General features: G+C 38.7%; 3 protein-coding genes and 1 non-coding gene across 6 annotated transcripts; all 4 read left to right on the top strand.

Annotated features, from left to right (window-relative positions):
• The first annotated feature begins 3,997 nt into the window (after positions 1 to 3,997).
• On the top strand, positions 3,998 to 9,237 carry LOC147532577 (nucleobase-ascorbate transporter 6-like). 3 transcript variants are annotated; one of them, XM_086646271.1, is made up of 15 exons: positions 3,998 to 4,144; positions 4,849 to 5,017; positions 5,309 to 5,406; positions 5,517 to 5,693; positions 5,786 to 5,886; positions 6,009 to 6,084; positions 6,294 to 6,353; positions 6,462 to 6,646; positions 7,012 to 7,108; positions 7,773 to 7,859; positions 8,052 to 8,110; positions 8,209 to 8,300; positions 8,413 to 8,490; positions 8,604 to 8,764; positions 8,882 to 9,237. In XM_086646271.1, the coding sequence occupies exons 2-15, from the start codon at positions 4,906 to 4,908 to the stop codon at positions 9,098 to 9,100; spliced, it is 1,602 nt and encodes a 533-aa protein (XP_086502397.1). In that variant the 5' UTR covers positions 3,998 to 4,144; positions 4,849 to 4,905; the 3' UTR covers positions 9,101 to 9,237. The 3 variants fall into 3 exon arrangements, with proteins under 3 accessions (XP_086502397.1, XP_086502395.1, XP_086502396.1); XM_086646269.1 differs by having other exon boundaries at positions 4,123 to 4,538; XM_086646270.1 differs by lacking the exon at positions 3,998 to 4,144 and having other exon boundaries at positions 4,188 to 5,017.
• A 3,580-nt stretch (positions 9,238 to 12,817) lies between these two features.
• On the top strand, positions 12,818 to 12,891 carry TRNAV-AAC (transfer RNA valine (anticodon AAC)). The gene has a single exon. It is a non-coding gene; the product is annotated as a tRNA-Val (tRNA).
• Positions 12,892 to 19,889: 6,998 nt separating this feature from the next.
• LOC147532575 (PKS-NRPS hybrid synthetase cheA-like) lies at positions 19,890 to 21,575 on the top strand. The gene has a single exon (XM_086649973.1). It carries the CDS (start codon positions 19,890 to 19,892, stop codon positions 21,573 to 21,575), a length of 1,686 nt encoding a protein of 561 aa, XP_086506099.1.
• A 99-nt stretch (positions 21,576 to 21,674) lies between these two features.
• Positions 21,675 to 22,295, top strand: LOC147532574 (uncharacterized). Its single transcript, XM_086649972.1, has one exon. The coding sequence runs from the start codon at positions 21,675 to 21,677 to the stop codon at positions 22,293 to 22,295; it is 621 nt and encodes a 206-aa protein (XP_086506098.1).
• The last annotated feature ends 4,169 nt before the right edge of the window (positions 22,296 to 26,464 follow it).

Below are 26,464 nucleotides of genomic sequence, written 5' to 3'. Positions count from 1 at the left end.
TTGACGCGACGGTAATATTTTCCTAGGTGGTTCGAAAGGTGCTTTAGGAACATCCTCAACAACTGATTGGTTTGGTGTATTACTAACCCTTGGTTCAACGACTTCAATTGGAGGTGAATCCACAATTTGTTCAACGATTTCATTAACACTTTCTTCCATTACCGATTCAGGTGTTGGTAATTCTGGAATTTCAATTTCAGCTCTACTTATTTCTTCAGGAATCAAATTTACTTCAATATTAGATCCAATTTTGTTCTCTTCTACATGATTATCCGTTTCTTCATAATCAAGAGTCAGAACTTCCTGCTTAGTTTTCTCCCCCTGAAGTTCAGACTCAAGTGAAAAATACTTAGAATCTTCATGAAAGATAACATCCGATGTAACAAACATTCGTTTAGTTGGAGGATGATAACATCTGTTCCCTTTCTGATTTAAACCGTACCCTACAAATACACATCTTAATGCCCTTGGAGTTAATTTTGTACGTTGGTGCTCATGAAGATGAACAAATGCTACACACCCAAAGACACGGGGAGGTAAATTTGAAACTGTCGGAGAAGTTGTAACATCCGATAGAGCTTGAAAAGGAGTCTTAAACTCAATAGTACTAGATGGTACTCTATTAATTAAATAGGTTGCAGCAAGAAGTGCTTCTCCCCAATAAGATAATGGCATATGTGCTTCGATCAACATAGCCCTGATAACTTCTAACAAGTGACGATTCTTTCTTTCAGCGACCCCATTTTGTTGAGGGGTATTTGGACAAGTAGTTTGATGAACAATACCATGAGAAACCAAATAAGTTTGAAGTTCATGATCCATATACTCTCCTCCGTTGTCATTACGGAGTATCTGAACATTTGCGTTGTACTGAGTACTAAACAGTTTATGAACCTTCTGAAACAATAACTTTACCTCACTTTTAGATTTCATCAAACACACCCAAGTCATCCTAGTACAATCATCAATAAAGGTAACAAACCACCGTGCCCCACCCAAAGTAGAAACCTTAGATGGACCCCAGACATCAGAATGTAAGATCATAAAAGGAGTTGGACTTTTATTTAAATTTAACGGAAACGATGCACGATGACTTTTTGCAAGTGCACAAACATCACATTGAAAACTTGAAACATCGCATTTAAGAAATAGCGATGGAAATAATTTCTTAAGGTAACCAAAGGAGGCGTGCCCCAGACGGCGATGCCATAACCATATTTCATCTTTATTTTTTATTTCAGAATTGTTCACTACTAATGCCTGACGCAATTTATTAGAGCTTTCAGATACTAAATCCAAGTAATACAACTTTCCTCGCCTAACACCATAACCAATTGTTTGCCTTGTCCGGATGTCCTTAAAGACGCAAAATTCAGGCCAAAAGATGACAACACAAAATAGAGTGGTGGTTATTTGAGATACTGATAATAAATTATGATCTAAAGATGGGACGACCAAAACAGAGTCTAAGTTCAATGTGTTCGTTAGAGTTATGGGTCCTTCCCCTACAACAGTGGATGAGGTGCCATTGGCAGTAGAGACATATTTATGTGAAGATTGGTTTATGGTTGAGACCTGTCTAGAATCAAAAGTCATATGATCTGTAGCACCAGAATCAATTATCCAAGTACTATTCGAAAATTGTGTAGACATATTTAAAGTCTTGCCTACATTACCTGTAGTGGCTACCGTCGATGAAGCTTGCTTAACAATTGGATCTACAAGGGTCTTCTTAGAGTTTTTCTTTCGATTATGATCCCACCATTCTGGATAGCCTAATAGTTCATAACAATGACTTTTGGTATGACCAATTTTATTGCAGTGAGTACACTTATAAGTAATTTTGTCAGATTGACCAACAACTTTAGCAAAATTTGAATTTGCCTTATTGAGAGTCATTATTGCGGAAGCATCAGTTGCCCTTCACTTTAGCTAAACCGGAAAAACAAGACGAAGATGAAAGGCTCTTCTCTTTCAATCAATATAAATTCCCAAAAAATTTAAGACTTTTGGCTCTGGTACCAAGTTGAAATTGATCAAAGAAATTGTTTTATTCCTTAATGGATTACAAAAGAAATATAAGACTCTATTTATAGAGTTACAATACTACTAGTTTCTAATATTTTACTAGTTTCTTAATAGTTTATACTAATATATTTACTAGTTCCTAATTCTTAGTAGTTTCTAATATTTGATATTTCCTAATATTTATTATATGGGATATCTTAATATATAGAAAGATATTTCAACAGTTACTTTCTAAGTCAATTCTCTCTCCTGATGACTTCTTCACTTTGTTTTTGATGGGTTGGTTCTCATTTAAATTTGAATGGATTTTTAGATTTTTTTATCGTTTTTCTTTACAACGGTGTATGGTATGACCGACTAGTCTCCGGTTGAATCCCGGTCGGGTGACGTGACCGAACCAGATTCACTCTCTCTAAATCTGACCCGACCACGTCATCCTGGCGTAGGGGTGGGAATCTGTTCGGACGGGCGGAAAACGGACAATAACTCAACGGGTCCGAGCGGAACGGGTACAAGTCCCAAGTGTCCACTCGGACATCCGGACAAAACAGACGGACATTTCGGATTTTCTCTAACGAAGTGCCCGTCCGTAGGGGTGGGAATTGGGCGGGTATGGGCGCCCATGGGCACTTGAAGCATCGGGCTGGGCGGGTCGGGCACAAAATTTCAATGGCTATTAGGGTAAGCGGGTTAATCGGGCGGGCAATTTTAAAATTTGCCTTGTCCATTACCCGCCCAAGCCCATTAAGAAGCTCGGGTAATTCGGGTATGGGCGGGCGGGTAGCGGGTAATCTCATGACTTGAAAAAAATTCACTTTTTCCTCTCCTTTTATAAAATCTCCAAACACCTTTCCTGATTCTAAAGAGACAATGTGAGATTAAAACTAGACATTATTTGTATTGTTTCTTTTAGGAATTTAATCTCACATTGAAAACTAATGAAGAATTCTCATGAGATATAATAAAACTTATCCCACTTTTTGTTCCCTCAAAGCCAAAGACTACTTCAGTATTCAACTAGGAATTCTCTTGGGCCACTGGAAATGCATTGGGTTCGTGTGATTGCCCTTAAACATATTGTTTACCATCTCAACTAAGCCTAGCAACATGGACGGTTGGGCTTCATCAACCCATAAAGTTGATGTAATTTGGTTGGTTATCAATGGGTGAGCTTAAGTGGGTGCGGGCATGGGCGGGTGCGCGGGTAGAGGTTTTAACCCATGCCCGCCCACCAAAATTTGGCGGGCTGGGCGGGTTGTGCCCGAGACGGGCGCGGGCGTCCATGGTCCTCGTTGGGCTCGGGTGCCCGTGGGCGGGTTCGGGCTTATGGGCAAAATTCCCACCCCTACCCGTCCGTGACCGTTTTGATAGTCGGGTAAACGGGTATCGGTCTATCGGGCACTGGTCACTAATGAAGAAATAAAGAAATTTTTATTCGAAATTAAAATTGTTTAGTAGCTAAATACAACTTTTTAAACTCTCACTTTGCAGTTCCAGAAAGTAAATGAATACAAAATTAAAAGATAATCATTGAGATTTCTCATGGATTACGATCGGTTATATTCTTCTTCTCATAGATCGTATCGGTGTATTGTGGATTCTTGAGTTACTGATGAGATATTGAGATTTTGGAGGTGAGAGAGAGACTAGAGAAGTAAAGATGCGAAGACAAGATTAAGAAAAGTGATTACTAGAGTTATATATTTTTACTCTTGAAATCTAACGGTTGTAGCTAATCCTACAAATCTAAAGGCTTAAAATCAATCATATGTTCGGTCGGGCGAACTATATAAGCGGGCAGACTCAGTCGGATCGCCGGGTACAGACCGATTCAGGCAACGAACGGTCACGGACACTTCGGACTCGGACACTTCGGACTCGGACGGTCGTGTGCGGGTTCCGGATTTTCAGGCCATAATCCCACCCCTACCCTGGCGGGGCATACCAAGGAGCATAGGGTAATATGTTGTTTTTTTGCGCCAAAAATATTGAACGTCTGACCAAGGAGCATAGACTGGTTGGTATTTACGGATTTACCCAACTGGTGGAGCACAGAGCATCTGTTAGCCATTAACCAAACTCCTAACAGAAGATGAAAGAAGAAGAGAGAAAATATGTCGGTTTATTTTGTCTTCTTCCTTCTTTTAGTTTTCCCTTTCAACATTCAGAGTAGAGAGAGAAAGTGACATTAGTGAGTTCTGTCCCTTTCCCTCTCTCTCTCTCTCTCTGTTTTTGTGTTGTTTTCATTTTAAGACTAGTAGTAAGGGTGGTGATGGTGAATCTACTCTTTCTGTCTTACTATCCTCGTCTTTACGCCAACCCAGAACAAATATATATATATAATAAAATTTAAGAAAATAGAGAGAGATTCCCCTTTTGATTTCTGTATTTTGTTTTCTTTCTCTACCCTCTCTTCTTCATTCATCACTTTATCTTTCTCTCTCTAAGTGGAGTTTTATGCTGTAAAACCCATACTTTTACCTACTTTTTCTCTCTCTCTCTCTCCCAAGGTGTGAATACTAGACTTTCTAGCTTGTATTTTCGGTTGCTTTGTCAATTCTATTTTGTTTACTTTAGTAAAGATTTTCTGTTTCTGGGTTATTTTCATTTTCTTAGTTTGGGTTTTACTTTTTGCTAGCTTGGGGATTTTGGGTTGGCAGATTGAGTTCTTGGGGATTGGGTTTCTAGGTTACTTTTCTTGTAATTTTTTCTTTCTTCCCTTTATTGGGTTGTGAGTGACATTGAATTCTGTTTCTTTTGAGATCTGGGGTTTTACTGTATTTTGTTGATATTGAGTGTGATTGAATTGTGGTTTTCTAGTGAGAGAAACAGAAACAAAAGAGGCAAAAAGAAGAGAGAAAGAGAGAGAAGTGAGGGATGGCAGGTGGTGGAGCTGCTCCGGCACCAAAACAAGATGAGTTGATACCACATCCAGTTAGAGATCAGCTACCCAACATTGATTACTGTATTACCAGTCCTCCTCCATGGCGTAAGCTAAACTCTCTTACTATTTTATCTCTCTTAACCTGAATCTGGGTTCTATTCAATTTTCTTTCATCTAGTTCTTCATTTCAAGTTTGAAATCATCTGGGTTTTGTTGTATTTTTACTGTATTCGATGATTCTTGTAGCTAAACAGTGAGGTTTCCTCTTCAACTTGAGTATACCATCATAGGCATAAACCCTTAATAGTATATCCATTTTTGTTGTCCAAGGAATTGAAATGGATGGATTACTTCTGGTTAGTTGTACTGACTATCTCCTTCTTCTACTAAATGCAGCTGAAGCTATAATTCTTGGTTTCCAACACTATCTAGTTATGCTTGGCACTACAGTTATAATTCCCAGTGCTCTTGTTCCCCAAATGGGAGGAGGAAATGTAAGATTCGAGAAAAAAAGAACTTGCAGATCTTAATACTTGATTCTTTCTGTTAATTGAATAATGTCATTCTTAACCATGTAATTAAATTCGGGCTTTGGTAATCGTAGGCAGAAAAGGCGTTAGTGATCCAAACACTGCTCTTTGTTGCTGGTTTGAACACTCTCCTTCAAGCATTATTTGGGACTCGGTTACCAGCTGTGATTGGAGGATCTTATACCTTTGTATTGCCTACAATATCAATAATTTTGGCGGGTCGATATAGTGATATCGTTGATCCTCACGAGGTCTAATGGAATATCTCTCTAATATTTTGCTTACCCTCTTATGTACTTTTTATGGACATTGGTTTTAGTAGATTTTTATGACATTTGTGCAGAAATTCGAGAGGATTATGCGTGGAATTCAGGGTGCTCTTATTGTTGCTTCAACTCTTCAGATTGTTGTTGGCTTCAGTGGCCTTTGGCGCATTGTCTTAAGGTTTTTTGTGAATACCTAGTCATCTTTTACTTCAGTAGTATGGGAGAAAATTCGCTCTTGATAAATTTTTCTGGGGTTACCTTATTAAATCCTTTGCTATGTTTTGCCTCGTACTTCCCCAGGTTCTTAAGTCCACTTTCTGCTGTTCCTTTAGTAGCTTTAGCTGGATTTGGGCTTTATGAACTCGGTTTTCCTGGCGTAAGTATTTCTTTTAGTCCTTTTATAGAGTTTTATCTGTTTTTTCATTTTATACCGTTCTCTCTGGGTAGGATTTGCACATATCCCTGGTTGCCTCCTTCAGAATGATACCATTTCTTGGTGAAATAAACCACTTGATAGTATTTCACTTCTCAATAATACATCCTGGCTATATTGTGTTGCTAAGAGTGTCTCTCTTTGATGTCTAGGTTGCCAAGTGCGTCGAAATTGGACTTCCCCAACTCATCTTGCTAGTAATTTTCTCGCAGGTGAATCTTCCCGCTCTCATTAACTTGAATTCCTCTCATCATATCATACGACATGATTAAAACAATGGATTTGGATTTATGAAATCAATTTTAATTACTTGTTTGCAGTATTTACCCCATATGATCCACTCGGAAAGGCATGTCTTTGACCGATTCGCTGTTTTATTTTCCGTGGTGATCGTGTGGCTTTATGCTTACCTTCTTACTGTTGGTGGGGCCTACAAGCATGCGGCTCCGAAGACTCAATTTAGTTGTCGTACTGATAAGTCTGGACTTGTGGGAGCTGCTCCTTGGTAAGGGCCATCCTTTTCAGTTTCGAATTGTTTGGGTTTCTTATCCTTTTGGCCGTCCCCAGATTTATTTCATAAAAATATCGTGATTAAGATGTTCTTATTCTTGTAGCTATGTGCCCTTCCTTTTCTCCAAATTCTTTTTTCTAGTTTGACTATTCATTTGAGTTTTGATCTTTACTTTCTTGTGCACTATTACTGAAAGTTGTTACTACGAAGCTCCCTCTAACTATTAAAGCCTCGGCATTGTTTTGAGAGTAGCAAAGGGTTATCCTAAATGATTTTTTATTGAATTGTCAGCGTGCCTCAAACCCTTGAAAGTTGTTATCCTAGATGAATTCTTTATTCCTAATGTGACTTTTATGCAGGATAAGAGTTCCATATCCATTTCAATGGGGAGCGCCTACATTTCAAGCAGGCGAGGCCTTTGCAATGATGGCGGCTTCATTTGTTGGTCTTGTAGAGGTCAGTTTTATTTTTCTTTGGGACGGTTTATAGCTTGCTTTAAGTGAGTTTTGATCAAGGAGTAATATATGATTGGTTAGTTACAAGTTATAGTATGTTAGGTGGTACTGTGAGTCATCAACGCATCATTCGCATGATCTGGGTGTCATTTTAGATAAACGAACAAGTAGCTTACTTGTGAACATTGGCAATAGGTGCAGTTTCCGTACAACTTCTATACTTAATCATGAGATCTTCCCTTAGTCCATGTAAGACTATTCTCGTATGCCCCTTCACTTGCGGTGTTCTTGACCCGAATAAGTTTCTTCTCATAACATGACATGGATCATTTGCTACTTTGGGTCTATCAGGTGAGGGCCAATATCTGTTACCGTATCAGGTTCGTTGATGTTTAACTCAAAAATCAAATGATTACGAGTAGAGGGACTCTAGATCTTTCATACTGGTGTTCTCAATATTTCATGAACAAACATAAAAACTCGGACTTCGTAGTGGTGCTCTCTTACAACAGGAATGCCCCTTCGTGGTGTTAAGCTAGAGCATTTCTTCTGCTGTTTAAAACGTTACTTATACTTGTGAAGATTCTTTCCCTGATTAAAAAAAAGGAACATGAAATTTTTTATCTTCCGGAAATCTTTTTTCTTATAAATTTGCATGATTGCAGTCCACTGGAACTTATATTGCAGTCTCAAGATATGCAAGTGCAACTCCCTTGCCACCATCTGTTCTCAGCCGTGGTATCGGTTGGCAGGTAATGTAACGAAAAATAAAGTCTTGGGCTATCCTTTCTTTGCGAACCGGTTTCCAAAGAGAGTTGGGCCCAATGGTCTCTCACAGTTCCAATTTCGGTTCGAAAAGGCAACTTCAACGAACATATTTATTGTTCTTTCCTTCTTTCAAGCAGTACTAAAACCTTTCTTTTCTTCTTTTCCCTTATATTCAGGGAGTCGGGATATTGTTGTCTGGATTGTTTGGTACCACAACTGGGTCAACTGTATCCGTGTAAGTCTCGTACGAGCCAACACGTTATCTTTTTCATTATAATACTATTTAGATATACCCAAGTGACACGAGAATCTCACGGGGTTTTTGTAATATAGTGAGAATGCTGGCTTGTTAGCTTTGACCCGTGTTGGTAGTCGAAGGGTCGTCCAAATATCAGCTGGATTCATGATATTCTTTTCGGTTCTTGGTAATTCCTTCATTTTCTTTTCTACATTCTAGCACTTGTTATCTTCTTATTCACGACGAATGTTGCTAGTTACTATTCCTTTTGCTTAACTCGAATATTATTGCCTTTATAGCTAAATTCGGAGCAATCTTTGCTTCTATTCCGGCACCAATTATTGCTGCTCTGTATTGCTTGTTTTTCGCCTACGTGGGTATGTAAAATCGAAATGAGTAGCCCTCCGTGGTTGCGCAAGTTATCTTTGTAACTTTGAAGAACACTCTTTTTTCTTTCCCTTCTAATTGCTAGATGATCTTGCATAAACAGGTTCAGCAGGTCTCAGCTTCCTACAATTTTGCAATCTCAATAGTTTCAGAACAAAATTCATACTAGGCTTCTCTATTTTTCTCGGTTTCTCGATTCCACATTACTTCAATGAGTACAGGGTTGTTAATGGCTTTGGTCCAGTTCATAGCAGATCGAGATCGGTATGTGTAGAATTAAACCTTATACTCTCTTCCTCTCTGTAACTCCGTATTCGAACGTCTGATCACACTTTGTTTTCGTCTCCCCCTCTAACTCTCTCTCTCCATCTTATTGTGCAGTTCAACGACATCATAAACGTGATATTTTCATCGAAAGCATTTGTTGGATCATTCGTGGCAGTGATGCTAGATGTGACTCTTCACAGGAAAGACAATGCAATAAGGAGAGATAGGGGAATGCATTGGTGGGATAGATTTAGATCCTTCAAAACAGACACAAGAAGTGAAGAATTCTACTCTCTGCCATTCAATCTGAATAAGTTTTTCCCATCTGTGTAATTTCGACTAATAACATTAATGGTTGATCAAAGCCCACCCCTCCCAACCTATTTGGGAGATCATGTTATAGTATTTCATTTTTCACTTGTTCATCCAAAGGAAACTTTGAGCAGTATAAATGAATCATTTCTTGATTAGTCTTTGTGGCCACCATTATTATTTTTATCCTCTCTTATTTATCCTCGGCCAAAATCCTGTCATCTAAGATATGAGAAATCATGATTTCTCATGTCACAGAGAGAAGGGGATTCCCCTCCATTGGGCGATGGGGGTAAAACCCCCGTCACAAATGAAAGGAGAATCCTCTTCTCCACAGAGAAGGGGAAACCCCTTGATTGTGGGAAGGGTGATTCAAACGACCCATCGCACTACAGTGGGATGGGGTTTTTACTTTTTACCCCTTTGGCGGATGATGGGAAAATTGCCCATTTACCAGCTTAGCCAGCTTTGAGGAAGACCAGGAAGGGTGGAGATAGAGAAATGAAAAGTAAGATGAAGATGATGATGCGGGTCTGAAGTGCTGGTGATGGTTGGAAGTGAGGTTAAAGAGGGTGGAGATGACTATTGAGCATCTCCAATGCAAAACCTCAACATTAAAATGTTGAGCGGACAGTATCACGGGCCGTCGAGAAGGTTGGTCCGCACCATCCTATAACACGTTATCAGCACGATTCGCTCGACTATGATGTGGTCTTGGAAGGGTGTGTTGTAAAGCAATCCCATATTGGTGGTGAGACGGAGTGTGGTGCTCCTCTTAAGAGGTTAAACATCCTTCCCTAGTCATCAATCACTACGATTTTTTTTGTGGTCCACCTTTAATAGAGTTGATAGACCATCCTATGGTGGTTCTTTAGGAGACACATTCCACCTCCTTTAACGAAACTCTTAATGGCTCATGAAGGTTAAAATGTAACGGCCCAATAACGAAGTTATAACCTTCCATCGCCCACTTTATGATACCCAGTCTGTGTGTTTTCTAACTGATTGAAGTGCCTTTAACTTGATCACCAGATCTCTTCCCTCTTAACGTGAAACTGTTAAGTTTGTGGCCATCCAACTCAAAACCAATTGGCAATGAGTGCAGAGGACTTATACTTTATATTTTTGGTTGCTAGTTACTCATTCTCCCATGTGGGACTATTCTCACACGCCCCCTCATGTGTGGGGTTTTTTTAGCCTAACAGGTGTGTTTTTTTTCTTTATGGGTGACGTGGGGCACGTGTGGCTTTTAAGCCTATCACGTGTGGGCTTAGCTCTGATACCATGTTAAGTTTGTGGCCATCCAACTCAAAACCAATTAACCTCAACCTTAGGTTCAGTGAGTTTCTTCTCACAAAGCTCTTGGCTAGGGCGAACTTCAAATTCTTTGGTCTTCATACCAACCAAAATCAATTATGATACCTTTCATTTGTAGATTACCATAAAACCTCATACCTACTGATCCGACGCTCATAATTTATCTGATCTAATAGTTAAACTTTCATTTGCAAATGATCATATATAATTTTTTTTTGAAGCCAAGGGAACCATTTCCATTAATAAGTGACAAAATCACATTGTTTACATGGATGATACATCATTCTTATTTCTCTCCTTTGAAAACTTCATGAGAGTTACATACTTTTAAATGCAAAGTGCCTCATGAAGAGAAAGAAATGGGACTAGACACAGACTCAATAAAATGACCTTAAAGGTCGAGAATGAGAAGACCCTAAAGGTCGTGAATGAGAAGACCCTAAAGGTCGTGAATGAGAAGACCCTAAAAGTCGCGAATGAAAAGACCCTAAAGGTCGACAAAAAGAAATACTAATACATTAACTAATACTAAAATAACCACCGTAGTCTTCACCGGAATGTCGTTGCCGTCACCAGAAAAATCGTTTTCATCACCGGAAAACGGTCTTCATCGTCGGAGAACCGCCCCCATCACCGGAGAACCACCACCACAGGGGAACCGCCGTCAATGCAACCACCCACTGCCCCATATCTTAACTCACACAAACAAAACACACACAGTAACCCATCTCTATCTTCATCTTCATTTTTATCTTCTTCTTCATCTTGTTTGAATTGGTCAATCAACAAAACCAGAGAAGTTAAACCATTTGATGATTCAAAATTTTCTTCCCTGCCCAAGACTTAAGAAAGATTATATTGACCCATAGTTTGATTTAACCAAACAAAATCCTTTGAATCATAATTAAGATATCGTTCTTTTGATTGGGTAATTGGTATAAGTAGGGAAAATATCTTTAGAATGGGTATAAATGAAGCAAGAAATAAAACAAGATTGGATCTTGGGTATGCATGTATGTGTATGTTAGTGAAGGTTTCTCTCTCTCTAGTTCTACTTTACTTTTTCTCTGTTAAGCAAGAAGATAGACTATCTAATTCGACAAAAGGTATTTTGCGTCGAACCAAAATCTCATGCAGAACCATATGATAAGAAAAGAAAAAATATGATGCACCAGAACTGGCATTCAAACCCTAAAACTTCCACATAAGACGAGTATTTATCCCCTTTGCAGAAAAAAATACTTACAGGCGGACGCAACACAAGAAGGATTCGTCGATTTTCCTCGATTTCATTGGTGGAATTTAGGGTTTGTTCGTCTACGGGGTCGTTGATCGTTAGAGGAACTTTTCTTCTTAGTCTTTCTCACGCAAACTATCAAAAGAAAGAACAACATACTACTAAAGGAAAGAGGGATCCGGCGAAGGGAAGACCCTTCGCCGGAGGAAAATCTCAGATCTGAAAAAAAACGGTTGGAGAGCATCATATATAATTACTTCTTATTCTTTGGACCAATCATCGTATGTGCCAAACGACATACTATGTGTTTGATGATATTTAGAAGGGAAGTTTCAAAGGCACCTCTCATTTGTGTAATTGGCTCTCGGGGTTGAAAGCGCCTCCCAATTTCTACAAAAATGTGTAAAGCACCCCTTCTGAAATGAGGCACTCTCACTTTTTTTTTGTCTGACTCAAACCGGTGGACTCGAGCCGATTTTTGGTCCAAAATTGGGTTCAGTCCGTCGATTTCATAGGGCGCAAACGCTTTTTCGTTTTTTTTTTTGTCTTATTCGATTCTCTATCTCCCAAGCCCTAAAATCAAAGTTTTTTCTCTTTAAACTCGATTCTCTGTAGAATAAATCTTTGAAGCCTCCAAAGTTGAGATAATATTTTATCTCTCTCTAAACTCGTCACTAGACAATTCCAAATTGGATAATCTCGGTGATTTTAATTTATTTGATTTTTGGACGAAATCAGTTTAAAAATTCAAGAAAAACCATGCTTTATGAGGGAATCAAACTCTTGCATTCTGGTGTTGGAGGAGCAACCTTTACCATCAAAGCTATCTTCCTTGAGTGATAGCGTTTAGGCCTGGGTTAGTCTCCATACAAGTTACAACTCCGCCCCTGGATACGTGTAATCTTAACCATTGAATTTAGTAATTGTAATGTTAGCCATTGAAGATGAAGATATATTCTAAAAGAAATACCCTCCTCATTGGACCAGTCAGAATAAGTCGAGTATGTCTTTATTGATCATTCTATGACTAAGACAACCACCGCTTATACCTAAGCTAGGATCGTATTGACATGAATAGTGAAAGCAAGTGGCCAAGGCTGGCACATATGTTTCAAATGCCATTGCGGGTGGTTCATGGGGTGGCACGGATTCTATTATGGAGTTTCTTTAGTTTGACAGCAAATGGTTTCGTGGTGTAGTTGGTTATCACGTCAGTCTAACACACTGAAGGTCTCCGGTTCGAACCCGGGCGAAGCCAAATTTTTTTTTCTTTGCTATTTTTTTCTTTTTAATTTCTTCTCAATCCCCAAATATGCCGTTTATTAGATCATCAGTTGGTAGAGTCGTTGAGATTTGATGAAAAAAATTTGAGCTCTCCTCTTTCAAATCATTGGTGCTCTATTATCTTTCACTCATTGACCAAATCAAACCCTCCATTAACTTGCTCTCAGATGCTCTGCTATCTGTAGATATGTGTGACTTGCACGGTCACGAGCTGAAAATAACGATCGTTAGTCACGTTTGACAAAATGTGTCAAAGACACATCAGACAAGGATTTGGAGTCGCACCCCGGTGAATAGAGATTCATTATGTGTCATGACCATAACAAATATGTTGTTTTGATCACGAACAAAATGTATTTCTCTCCTTTACATCACACATGACCTAATGTGTCATGAAGATAACCATCTCAATTTAATTTTTATGGTCTCTAGTTAATTGCAGATTCGACCCAATTAACCTGTCTCTGTGTAACATTTACATAACCAGATGCATAAATAGTCGAATTAACTAAACTACTTCTACCATATGTATATGTATAAACTAAATTAACAATAACATGTGCAGTTATTCGCTACGGAATAGTACATAAAAAAAATGCAACTATACAAGAGATGCATGAAAATTTTGTTATGGAATATCTAGGGTTTGTTGCTATTAGGTCATGTAGAGACTAATTAACCTAGCAATATATATGGTTTGCATCATAAATCACACCATCACATTAAAACCTAATATAGCATTTTTTTTTTTTTTGAGAAATCGACTATAGACTAGTCGTTACAAGGCATTGATACATCGAGACGATGTGATAAGCACAATAACTGCCATTGCAGAGTATATGCACCGACCGACTGGGCTACCAGTGGTTGGCCCTAATATAGCATGTTATCTTTTCAAAAACTTAACTATTTCACTCTTGAACAAGATAAGATCTAACTTCAAATTTCTATAGTTCAAGAGTATATACCTCACCAAGACATCAACAGTCCAGCACTAGATATGAATTCTTTTTTGTTTCTAAGAGTAAAATAGCTTCATTAACCAAACAGAAAGGAATGGGTTGTTGAGAAAGCAATCGACAACCTTGAATTCATGTACTCTTTAATCTTCCATTAGATCTATATCTATAAATATTACTATGATCAAAATTGTTTGTTGTTTTGTGACGTTAGTCTTCTCATCTAACCTCTCTGTAAACAGTTCGTGTATCATTGAAACTAATCTCTTTCTACAAAAAAAAAAAAAATATGAGGATGATTGCATGATAAACTTGGAGTACTACTAGCTAGGGCAAGATCATAACATAAACAACAAAAACATGAAGATGTACTAAACTAAAGTGTGTAAAACAAGCATGAGAGATAGATAGAGTAGGTTATCTTGACTTGAAATAACATCTTAAAAAGTTCATATATCCAAATAGCAAGAGTACATGCGTATAGCAAGGTTTGATAATAAGTAAAACAAAATATTCATGAGATACCCATATATAATAGAAGATATAAAGAGAAGATACTTTGATGCTTGACCTAGCAAACAATCGGACCGAGATGCTTGATTCCCCCAAGAAAGAAAAAGAGAAAGATACTTGAGATTCAAGAACAAAGAAGAAATAAAGGAGAAGATGAAGGAAATATTCAAAGAAAAGATCCTTGTTCTTCTTTTGTTAAAGATGGTAGATGAAAGCTAGCTTTTCATGATCTTTATCTCTTGATCTAGATATATACCTTTCTTCTTTTCTCTTTCTTTCTAGTTGTTGTTGTTGTTGATGACTATGAGATTGATGAAGTTGTTCTTGGAGTTGGTGGTGGTGGTGGATGATAAAGGAGGTATAGATGAGGAAGTAATGATGAAGAGGGAGAGAAGTTTAGGTTTTTGTTAAGTGACATGATGATTGCTGTTTGGTGAGAGTGATGATGATGGTGTTGAAATGAGAAGAAAAATCCAAGGTATTTTGTACTGTAATGATCATTCCTCATATTCTCTCTTCTCATCTTGTGAGTACTTTCTCTCCTCTTTTTCTCTTTCTATCTCTTCTACCCACCCACATGGAGAGAATTATCATGAAACTCATGAAACTATCTTTTTCATGCTTATGCTCCCTACTGAAAACAGTTTTTTAATCCAAAAAGGCTGTTTATGTTTAGGAAAATGCTTTCTTGGGTTGAGATAAAGCCTTTGGGTGTACCACTGTGGTTCTGGTTAGCAACTAGGGTTTGGAAAATAACTTTATGATGAATATAAAATGAATGGTCTTTATGTAAAGCTATCTTTGAGTTAGGTTTTGTTTTCTTTGGATCATATTAAATTGTAAACTAGCTGTTACAAAAGAGAAGGATTCAGATAATTAAAAATTAAACTATTAAGACACTATGTGATCCTTCTCTATTCATAGAGTTTAGAGTGAGTTAGAGAAAGTTTGTTACTAACTAACTCTTAACAGAGTAATTGACTTCTGGGGAGTGCCTTTAGACTTAGAACTTTACAATTATTCTACATACACTACATCTTATTCCTTTCTTATCTTTACACCTCAGTGTCACTTTCTTCCTTTTTCGCCCCCTCAAGCAGATGATTCGAGCAGGAACATTAGCTTGTGTCGAAGATTACAAAAGCGTGGTTTGGACACAAGCCCTTAGTCAGAATATCTGTCGGTTGTTCTGAAGAAGAAGCATACTTCAATATCAATTTTCTTGCTGCAATAAGATCACAAATGAAGTGATAATCCACTTCAATGTGTTTTGTCCTTGCATGAAATATTGGGTTAGATGCAATGCTCCGAGCACAAAACAATAGAGCTCAAAAGGCTTCGTAAGGGGAAAATGCAATTGAATTAGCAAAGTGCAAAGCCTTATATCCAGCCTCAGTGGAGCTCCTTGCCACAGTGGGCTGCTTTTTTGAACCCCAAGAAATCAGTGAACTTCCAAGGACAATGAAAAACCCACTGGTAGACCTCCTTGTATCTGGGCAGTCAGCCCAATCTGAATCAGATACCCACACAAAAGATTCAGATCACCATTTGTAATTGTGGCACCATAAGAGACAGTACCTTTGACATATCTCAAGATCTTTTTGAAAATTTGAAGCTGGGATGATCTTGGAGCCTGCATAAACTGAGCTACATAGTTCACAGCAAAAGCTATATCAGGCCTTGTCATAGTGAGATACTGCAATCTTCCTACTAAACTCCTATAGAAAGAGGGAACAATACGTAAATCTCCATCAATCTTGGAGACTCTGTTCCCACATGAAATTGGAATAGCACTTGGTTTTTATTCCACTTCCAGTAGATCTTTCTGAAGCAGTTCCCATGCATAATTCTCCAAACTATCACAATAAGGGTAAAAAAAGTTGTATAACCAAATTGTATATAAATAATTTTAATAACTTGTTTTGAATTACACCTATGTGTATAGGAAAATGATAGAGTGCCCAGCCATTTTGCCCATTAAAATGCCCAAATTTCCTCATTTGGAAATAAAAGCGGTCCCCACCGTAGTCAAACTTTGAAAAAACCTTGTCTTTTAGTGATTCCACATCAGCTGGGCATTTTAATGGGCTAAAAACTGGGCACTCTAGCATCTCCCATGTGTATAACTATAACCTAGTAATTTTCCAATCTCTCCTCATTATTCTGTTGACGTAACAATTTAAAGTACTGAAATGGTAACAATATGTATGCTAATTAATTTTGTCATGTTTGGTCAAAGGGTGGATCTTCTCATTTTTCTTCTTGGACTTCCCCGGCTCTTAGCTTCCACGGGCTGGGTCAGTATGAGGAACCTCAATCTTGGTCTAATTTGTGTTGGACTTGAACAATATAGACTCAGACTAGCCCATTCGTACTGCCCCAATTGTGAGCCTCTAACAACTCCGTCTGAAATCTACAAGAGGACCAAGAACATAGTGAGTTAAGACCAAAAGGAAGAGGTGCCTTTAGGGGCACCCCTGGTCCTCAAATGGTAGTCTGGTTGGTTAGTGCATCTACTTTGCAATGCGGAGGTCCCAAGTTCAATCTCCATGAAAGTGCAAATTCAAGAATATTGAATTTGTGTGTAAATAAAATAGTTTATGTGGGTTTTAGGTCATTTAATTCATCGGTGTTTAGGCTATTTAATTTGTTGGACTTTAGGTCAGTAGTAATTAGGCAGTTATCGTGCTTAACACATCGTATCGATATATCAATGGCTTTGTAATAACTATTCTAGCTAAAATAAAAAAAAAAGGAAAGAAAAGGGTAAACATGGAGTTATGTGAGGCACCAGACAAATCTATTTGATAATAGGGGGTTAATTCCAGTGTAAGCCTTTATTAAGGAGGAACTGTGCTGATTGTATATAAAAAACTACTGTGATGATTAGGGTTTTGTTTTACCTAATAAAAATACAAGACAAAATGCTAGTTGTCTCCCCCATCTTAGAAATTTAGAAAGTCACACCCATTAACTCTACCCAATGACTTTTGCATTTTCAACCCTGAGAAAGTTATTACACACATAACCAGTGAGTTGTGCACTTGTGCTCCACTTTAAAAGTCCAAACGCAAGAGTATTTAAAGGGGGAAATATTTAAGCATCTATATAACAAATGATATATCTCATCCAAACAAAATACAACATGATTTATGTTTTTTACCCTGCCATAATTTGAAATTATAAATCTAGACCAAAATCGTGACTTTTGTTTTAAGAAGTCCTGAACAAATGTCATGTTTAAAAATCATAATAACTATTCACTTCCTATAAATTCTCTAACTATTTTTCTCTCTCATATCTTAAAACTTCTCATTCACACGATTCTTTATGGCCAGCGCTTTGGGGAAAGCTAAATAGTTTCCGGGGTGTGAAATTTTAAAGGAAATATGTAAAATTTTAGAGATTTTCCGGGGAAATAAATTTTAAGGGGAAATAAAAAAAAAACACTCCACCTCACCTCACTCTCTCTCCACCTCACCTCTTTGTCTTCTCCGATTTGGTGCCGGCCGGCGACCATTAAAAAAAAAAAAAAAAATTTCACTCTCTCTCTCTCTCTAGAAACTCCGGCAAAGGGGTTTCCCTTCGCCGGAGTCCCGGTCTGTTGAAGAACATACCAGATCTGTTCTTCAACAGACCACTTCCGGTCTGTTGAAGAACAGACCGGAACTCCGGCGAAGGGAAACCCCTTTGCTGGAGTTTCTAGAGAGAGAGAGAGTGAAATTTTTTTTTTTTTTTTTTAATGGTCGCCGGCCGGAAAATTTTCCGGTCGGCGACCTATTCGGAGAAGATAGAGGTGAGGTGGAGAGAGAGTGAGGTGAGGTTGAGAAGTATTTTGCTTTCCCCCTAAATAAAATTGTCAAACAAAATTGACCAATTTTTGACCAAGTCTTCACACCCCGGAAACTTTTTAGCTTTCCCCAAAGTGTTGGCCTTCTTTATCTCCCTCTCCTTTCTCTTCAAACAACCTAATTTAATGAGAAATCATATAGACTGTCTCTAAATTTAATGTAATTATAATTATCATTTTTCATGTCTTTTTATCACTCACTTAACATAATTATAAAAAATCTATGTCCTACGAGCACGAGCTATACCCTAGTGTTTAGTTTCACATAAAATTACCAAGATCATGAAACACTCCTTTCAACAAAAAAAAAATCATGAAACCCTAGCTAGGTTAAATTCTTAGCCAGCCCCAGTACTTATTAGATCATGAAACCCTATATTATAATCAAAGTTGTTGTCTCTTCGTGGTGATAACCAATATAGTTTGAATTGAAGATTTTTTGGTTACTTCTTATTATCTAGTATTATCTAAAACATTAAGTTCTGACGGAGACAGACCCAATTATAAATCGTGTTGCCTATTGTATTTTTTCTTTTTCTTTTTCAATTGGCCATCAGATCTAGGGCGCGTCGCGCCTCTTCAAAATGCTGTAGGGGCCTCCCGGGAGGGATTGACTATAGTCAATTTCGTGGTCAACCTCGACACCTATAGGCGCCTCTCTTGACATCTATTTGGAGGCGCCTACAGAAATTTAAAGAGACGCCTCCTTCTTCTTCCGAAATTACAAACCTTAGAGATACCAAAACTTATTTTTTTATATGGAAAAAAAAACCTAGGGATCACAAAACTCATCCAAGATTTCACCGGGAGACTCACCGGCAACCCCTTGATATTCCGGCACCGACGTGTTCCGTGTACCTTCACCGACCACCATCTTTATCATCCTACATTGTGGGAATCATCTTGAAAGTTGAAAATAACATGGTTGAAGAAGGAAACTCCAAAAAATTTGGGCATATATGTAGTGGGACTTCACCACCTATTTCTGAGCATGGATTAACCGAAAAAGAGGTATATAAGCTTTTCTATACCCGTTTAATGAATTTCCAATTTGTTTTTTAAGTCCATTATTTTTTTCAGAGAAAGCTCGATCGGGTCGGACCTAACCAGTCCGAAACTTAACGGATCATCCCCACCGAAACCTTTCGGTGTAACCAGTCCGTTACGGTTCGGATCATCCAAATCGGAAGTTAAATATTTCTTATTTCCCCACTTTATTGAGTTTCAGGTCTTTGATTTAAATAAAAGTCCGTGTCTTTCACCATGTTCTTTAGACCATTGGGATTTCGGAGGTCCCCATAGGGAGGACGAGTGGCATGCGGAAGTAGAGGGTACATTCCCATATTTTTTAAACGAAGGCTCATCTCGAACCACGGAGGAGAACAACCGCAAACCAAATGATTCAAGTGACAATGTACACTCAAATGATAACGTAGATTCAAAAGAGGGGCAAAAAATTAGTATTGATGTTGGTGAACACTTTGTGACCGAAGATGTGTTTGAAACTCGAGACAAGCTAGTCGAATGGGCTAAGGAAATTGGATAAAGCTTAATTTCGTGATTTTGATAGGCAAATCACAAAATAGAGTTGGTGGGAAGAAACCAAAGTTACATCTAAAATGTGAAAGAAGCGGTGAGTATCGATCACATATGAAGAAAGATTTGGTTCCAAAAACAAATCTTCCTCCTGAAAAGAAAAGGAAAACTAGCACAAAAAAGTGCAACTGTCCATTCTATCTCAAAGGGATTCCGGGTGATGGTGATACATGGAAGGTGGAAGTTGTGTCTGGAATTCATAACCACGAATTAGCTGTAAGTCTTCTTGGTCATGCATATGCTAATAGGTTGAGTTGCAAAGAACAAGATTTAGTTGATAAGTTATTGAAAATTGGTACAAAACCGCGTGATATACTTTCACAAGTGCGTGCCACATTTAATGATAATACTTCCACAATGAAAACCATATACAATGCAAAGGCGAAGATACGCAGTTTGAATCAAGAAGGAAGAAGTCCAATGCAACAATTGATGAAGTTGTTAGTGGAAAACAACTATGTTTATCATTTCTCGAAAAATGAAGAGACGGATGAAGTCACTAACCTATTTTGGGCACACCCCGACTCAATCAACATATTGAAATGCTTCCATACTGTATTGATGCTTGACTGTACCTACAAAACAAACCGTTTTAAGAAGTCGTTGCTTCAGATTGTTGGGATTACATCTACTATGAAAACTTTCACAGCGGCGCTTGTTTTTATGGATGGAGAGGTGACAAATCAATACGCGTGGGCTCTTAATCGTCTGAGAACATTGTTTCCTCCTGACTCAATGCCAAAAGTGTTTGTAACCGACCGTGAACTTGCTCTCATTAATGCCATTGGTGAAGTATTTCCACATGCCAACCGATTGTTGTGTACGTGGCATATTGACAAGTGTGTGGTAGCAAAAGTAAAAGGTAACTTCAAACATAAAGAGTTCAAAAATTTCATGTCAATGTTTCGCATGATTATGTATGCAGAGACCGTATCTGACTATAATCAAGCAGTGGAAGAATTTGTGAGGACATGGTCACGGTCAAATCTAAACGATGTAACCTATGTCCAGAAGACTTGGTTGATACTTAAAGATACATTTGTCACAGCATGGACGAATCAGGTGATGCATATGGGTAATAATACAACCAATCGTGTCGAGGGGGCTCATGCAAAGTTGAAAAAACATTTAGGCAACTCCGAAGGCAACTATGTTACATGTTGGGAATCTATACATGCCATGAACGAGATAGCTATTCGAGAGATCAAAGCTTCATTTGAGTATAGTCGTACAAAGGTGAAGGGTCCTCACCAAAGCAAGTTTATGAGAGATCTTAGAGGGTATGTTTCACATGCTGCCTTAGACCTAATGGTAGATGAGATACACCGTGCAGATGGTATTACCATTAACGTCAAAAATTGTGGATGTGTTCTCCGATCTGTTTATGGGCTTCCTTGTGCACACGAGATGATTGATTTAATGAAACAACAAAAGGTATTTCCATTAGATATCATTCACCATCAATGGACTCAATTATCAATTAATCCCATTCCGGAGGAGTACAATGATCTTGACTCATCACATGAAATGGAACTACTTCATATGTTGTGGGGTAGGTCGACCGGTCCTGAGAGGAAAGCAATACTTGAAAGATTGAGGGACGTTGTCTCGCCGCTTACGACCAACTTGTCTGAGCCATTACAAAAGACCATAACTAAAGGTGCTCCAAAGAAGAACAAAATGAGCAAAAAAGAGAAGGAAGCCGCAAAATCAACGAAAAGAAACTTATCTGCTTTCTAATATGCCAAATGCATTGATGAAGATCTTCCATCACCTCCCATCGTACGTACACGTAATACTCGGGCTACCCGAGGGAGTGGAGACTGTTATTTAGATCAAATGTCGGTTATTATTTATCCATTTATAAATGCTATAAATGACGTGCCGGGCGATGGTCATTGTGGGTACCATGCCGTAGCTCAAGGACTTGGCTTTCCTCTAAGTACTGGTTGGAAAGAGATTCGGAAGATCGCCCTCGAAGATCTTAATAATCACAAGGATTTTTGGGAAAAGATGTTTAATGATGACTATTATTCCACCTTAGCGGCAACTAACAACTTTGATCCAGGTGTTGACAGAGATTGGTACTACAGTCACCCTTATACTAATTATGTCGTCTCCACTCATTACAACTGTGTATTGGTTCATCTCACTTTAGCAGGTTCAACAACTTTCTTACCCTTGCGTAATGGTCCCCCAGTTTCACAGTCAGGTAACTTGTCTCAAAATTATGAAATGATATGCATTGGGTATGTCAACGACGGTCATTTTGTTTCTATTAAACTTGGGAGAAATGCTATACTTCCTCCACTTGCGTTACAATGGCAGAGATATGCAACTAATGAGGCCCGAGGTTGGTTCGATCTTGTTGGAGACAGAATTGACAACGAAGGCGCGTTCTACCCTCCACGTAGCGAGTCAAATGAACCTTCAGAGTTCGTAGTTAATCTTGATGATTGAAAAACATATATGAGATTGTTTTGAAGTAAAAAATTTTAATTAGAAATTTTTGAGATTATATTAGAGTAACTTAAAGTAATATTGTTTTGAGGTTTAATTTTAATTATACTAGAGTAATTTAAAGTAATTTTTGATATAACTAACAGAGAGAGAGAGAAGAGAGAAAAGAGAAAAACTTACTGGACGGACTGTCCTGTCCGTTTGGAGACGGATGGGTTAATCCGGGACTAAATTTAAGCCCCGGGTCTAAGTTCGGACGACGACCACAGGGACCTTGTCTCTCTGGACGGACTGTCCTGTCCGTTTGAGGACGGATGGGTTAATCCGGGACTAAATTTAAGCCCCGGGTCTAAGTTCGGACTGCGACGACCTCCGGGACCTTGTCTCACTGGACGGACCGTCCTGTCCGTTTGAGGACGGATGGGTTAATCCGGGACTAAATTTAAGCCCCGAGTCTGAGTTCGGACTGCGACGACCTCCGGGACCTTGTCTCACTGGACGGACCGTCCTGTCCGTTTGAGGACGGATGGGTTAATCCGGGACTAAATTTAAGCCCCGGGTCTGAGTTCGGACTGCGACGACCTCCGGGACCTTGTCTCACTGGACGGACTGTCCTGTCCGTTTGCGGACGGATGGGTTAATCCGGGACTAAATTTTAGCCCCGGGTCTAAGTTCGGACTACGACGACCTCCGGGACCTTGTCTCACTGGACGGTTTGTCCTGTCCGAAATACCCTTGTCATTGCACACATTTTTTAATTTTTTTTTTAAGTTTGACTTGTCTAAATCTTAACCTGTATGGGTAGGAACCAAATCAATCTTAACAACATTTGGTAGTTTAAGTGGTGGATAATATTGATATAGAATATTGCCTAGTACAATAGTTTCTTAAATCTCGCAAATGTCAATTCATGTGCGGCAGAAAATAAGACATTTGGTTGTAACATATAAAACTACTTTTAAAGACAAATAAAACGAACCGAACGAGTTCATCACATCTACATTAATAATATCCAAAAAGTTTCATAACATTCAAAAAAGATTCATAACATTCAAAAGGATTCAATATCCAAAGTGTTTTTTTTCCATATCTACCCGTTCTCATGCATTTTTTCTTGGCCTCTTTTTTACAACGGGTTTCCTTCTAGGTCCGTCCACTAGCTGGGAAGGATGAGAGGGTTCAGCTTGAGAGGGTTCAGCTTGAGAGGATGTTGGAATATCGGGAAGCGGTTGTTGAGCGATGACCATCTCTAGAGTTTCACGAACTGTTGTATAGTCGGTCCGATTTAGTGCCGCAAGGCACCTCTTCGCTCCATCCAACTGAAAACAGACACACATGGAAAAAATCAAACTCATGATAGTCGAAGAAGATAATATAAGAACATTTGGTAAAAAACTTACAAAGTATGTCACTGATCCCAAGTATTGTTTTTCACCAGATTTTCGAAAACGAGTATTTTGGACCCTGGGGTGCGAGACTTTGGTGAACCACTCTAAATAATTGGGTACGGATTCCCATTGAGCCAGGTGACAAATTCTTGATCTATCTTCGGGGTGGAGTAGGTGATCCTCCCAACGCTTCCAATACCAAGTAGTATTACCGTAATTTTTTACTTCACCTTTCTTCAATACCTTCTTCGGTCTAATCGGCGCCTTAGGAATTGTCTGAACCAACCCCAATTGCCTTAAAGCCCTATCTGGGTTATACGACTCGGCGATGTCGTTAACCACAAGACATCCCGTGTAGTATGAGTACTCGGGTGTATCTATTACATCTACGGACTCCATGGGCCGATATGGATCCCAAATCACCTACATGATACATATAAATATGAAAGATATGAACAAAAAAGGAAAATAAAATAAAAGAAGATTTAAATATACTTACATCTCTCTCCGTTAGATCGTCTAACTGCTCCCGGAGGTTGTATAATGCACTCTTTTGGGTTCCTTTCATAATGTGCTCCTCCCATTTATGCATACGGGGAATGTTAGGGCTAGCCACATATGAATGGTTCGGAACGGATAAACCAAGATTAAAATGATCATCTATCCAAGCCTACAAAAAAAAAGTAATGTCTTAGACATGAATATTTTAACTAAAACTAAACAAATTTATAAATAATCAATATAAATCAAGTATTACCTGCAAAAGTGTCAGGTAACCTGCCATCTGATGAGCACCATTTGTCGAGGCTAACCCAAGTTGCCTATAAAGAAAGGCAAGCACAGCGGTACCCCAAGAGAATTTAGGAATCTCATCCAGGTGCCTCAAGTACTGTAGGAAAATAACTGGGACCTTGGAACCACTTTTATCAGCGAACAGTGTTGACCCTAACAAATGTAGTAAGTATCCTCGTGCACAACAGATCTTTCTTTCTTCAGTGTCATCGTCTTTCGAACCGCTGAGGTTTTCTCTCAACCATCTCAACCGGATACTTCTCGAGGAACCCATTTCTTCTTCGGCAACCTCGTACTCAACTCCTAGATACCAAGAAACCAAATTTAAGTCTTCTGTTTCATCCTCTTCTTCTACAACGACCACACGACCTTCAATCGGAAGTGAACAAATACGATTTACATCGTCTAGTGTGATCGTCATCTCTCCAAACGGCATATGGAAACTGTTTGTATCCTCGTACCACCTCTCAACAAATGCAGAAATTATAATCCGATCCAACTTCTGGTACGAGTACTTGGCAATGTGAGCCAGTCCGGTGCTCTTAACCAATTCTTGAACAAAAGAGCACTCCCGATCCAAGTCCCATATTTGTGTTTTCTTTTCATCATAAATTTCTTGGACCGAAAGAGACCCAGTAAGAACAGCAGGAGAGTGATTGTGTAGTTTCAGCAACGCTCTCTCCTGAAAATAAAAATAAATCAAACATAACAAGAATATTTAATCACAAAGTTAATTCCACACCACACTTACCGGGTTATTCCATATTTGGAATGCTATGTGTTTCTTGAATCCTTTCAACAAGGATCGATCAGACGGACCCCCTGAATAAGGGTCTGAAGGATCTGCATCAACTGGTTCTTGGGTTTCATCGACCGCCATTCGACTTTGAACTCTACGAGCCCTAACACTCCCGGTAGGATGCACACGTTCAGCCATGATAAAATTAAGACGAGCTATTACGAAATCAATACAAACAGAAGAAGACATTTCTATTTAACAATTTTATCAATCAATTTCCAAACCCAAAAACACAAATCAATCTCCGTAATCAATAGTTTACTTGTTACCCATTTCACTGACAATTTTAACAATACCAAGAAATGAAACCAAAAAAACCATAATCAATTAACACGCCCAAAGACAAATCAATCTCATTAATCTAATAGTTTACTGTCTAGGTCGAATTGTTTGGTACTGTCTAGGTATAATTGATTTGGACTGTCTAGGTCGAAATTACTCGGACTGTCTAGGTCGAACCAGTTCGTACTGTCTAGGTCGAACCAGTTCGGACTGGTACGAGTCCGACTGGTATCAGATGTTCATCGGACTTTTTCACAGTGAAAACTAAGTAAAACTACTCAATAATAGATCGAAATTAACCCATCATTCATCATAATAACTACCATTACCACACTAAAACGAAACACATAAAAAATGAGGAAGATTTCTTAAGTGTTACCTTAAAGATAGATGGAGTTCTTTGAAGGATTTGGTACGCCAAATTAGAGAGATTTCGAGCAGGAATGAGTGAAGAAGAGAAGAAGTTCACAACCTAACAAGAATTTCCCCCATGAAATTTGAGTGAGATGAAGAAGAAATCGTGCCCTAGAGAGAGAGATAGAGGAGTCGTGATGAGAGGCGCTGGTGTAGAGAATGAAGAGATTAGGGCAAGGGCGATAGGGCAACCAGACTTAAGTCAACCGGTCAAGGTTTTGGAGGGGCGCTTGGAGGCGCCTAAGGAAAATAATGTTGTCTGAGGGATGCGCCTATAGAGGGAGGCCCCTAAAGCAGTTTAAAGAGGCGCCTATAGACGCGCCCTCGGATCTATTACCTACTTTTTTTTTGTTGACAAGATCTATTACCTACTTGAAAAGTTAAAAGTCGTCACCTTCTCATTAAACTTATTATGCTAACTTCGTTCACCCCATGTATTTTAGTTGTAGCCATACCTTCTCATTAAACTTATTATGCTAACTTCGTTCACCCCA

The sequence above is a fragment of the Eschscholzia californica genome, unplaced genomic scaffold, assembly GCF_041429995.1.
Source record: "Eschscholzia californica isolate CP2 unplaced genomic scaffold, dmEscCali1.0.p SCAF_6, whole genome shotgun sequence".
Taxonomy (NCBI): Eukaryota; Viridiplantae; Streptophyta; class Magnoliopsida; order Ranunculales; family Papaveraceae; genus Eschscholzia; species Eschscholzia californica.
Note: the sequence above shows the minus strand (reverse complement) of the source record. Positions and strands in the feature narration are given on the sequence as shown.

Excerpts from the sequence above, each read along its gene's own strand:
- LOC147532574 (XM_086649972.1), top strand. The coding sequence starts at position 21,675 with ATGTCGGTTATTATTTATCCATTTATAAATGCTATAAATGACGTGCCG.
- LOC147532575 (XM_086649973.1), top strand. The coding sequence starts at position 19,890 with ATGAAGAAAGATTTGGTTCCAAAAACAAATCTTCCTCCTGAAAAGAAA.
- LOC147532577 (XM_086646271.1), top strand. The coding sequence starts at position 4,906 with ATGGCAGGTGGTGGAGCTGCTCCGGCACCAAAACAAGATGAGTTGATA. Across the intron at positions 5,407-5,516 it reads CCCAAATGGGAGGAGGAAAT|GCAGAAAAGGCGTTAGTGAT; the intron begins GTAAGATTCGAG and ends TGGTAATCGTAG. Across the intron at positions 8,491-8,603 it reads CTTGTTTTTCGCCTACGTGG|GTTCAGCAGGTCTCAGCTTC; the intron begins GTATGTAAAATC and ends TTGCATAAACAG.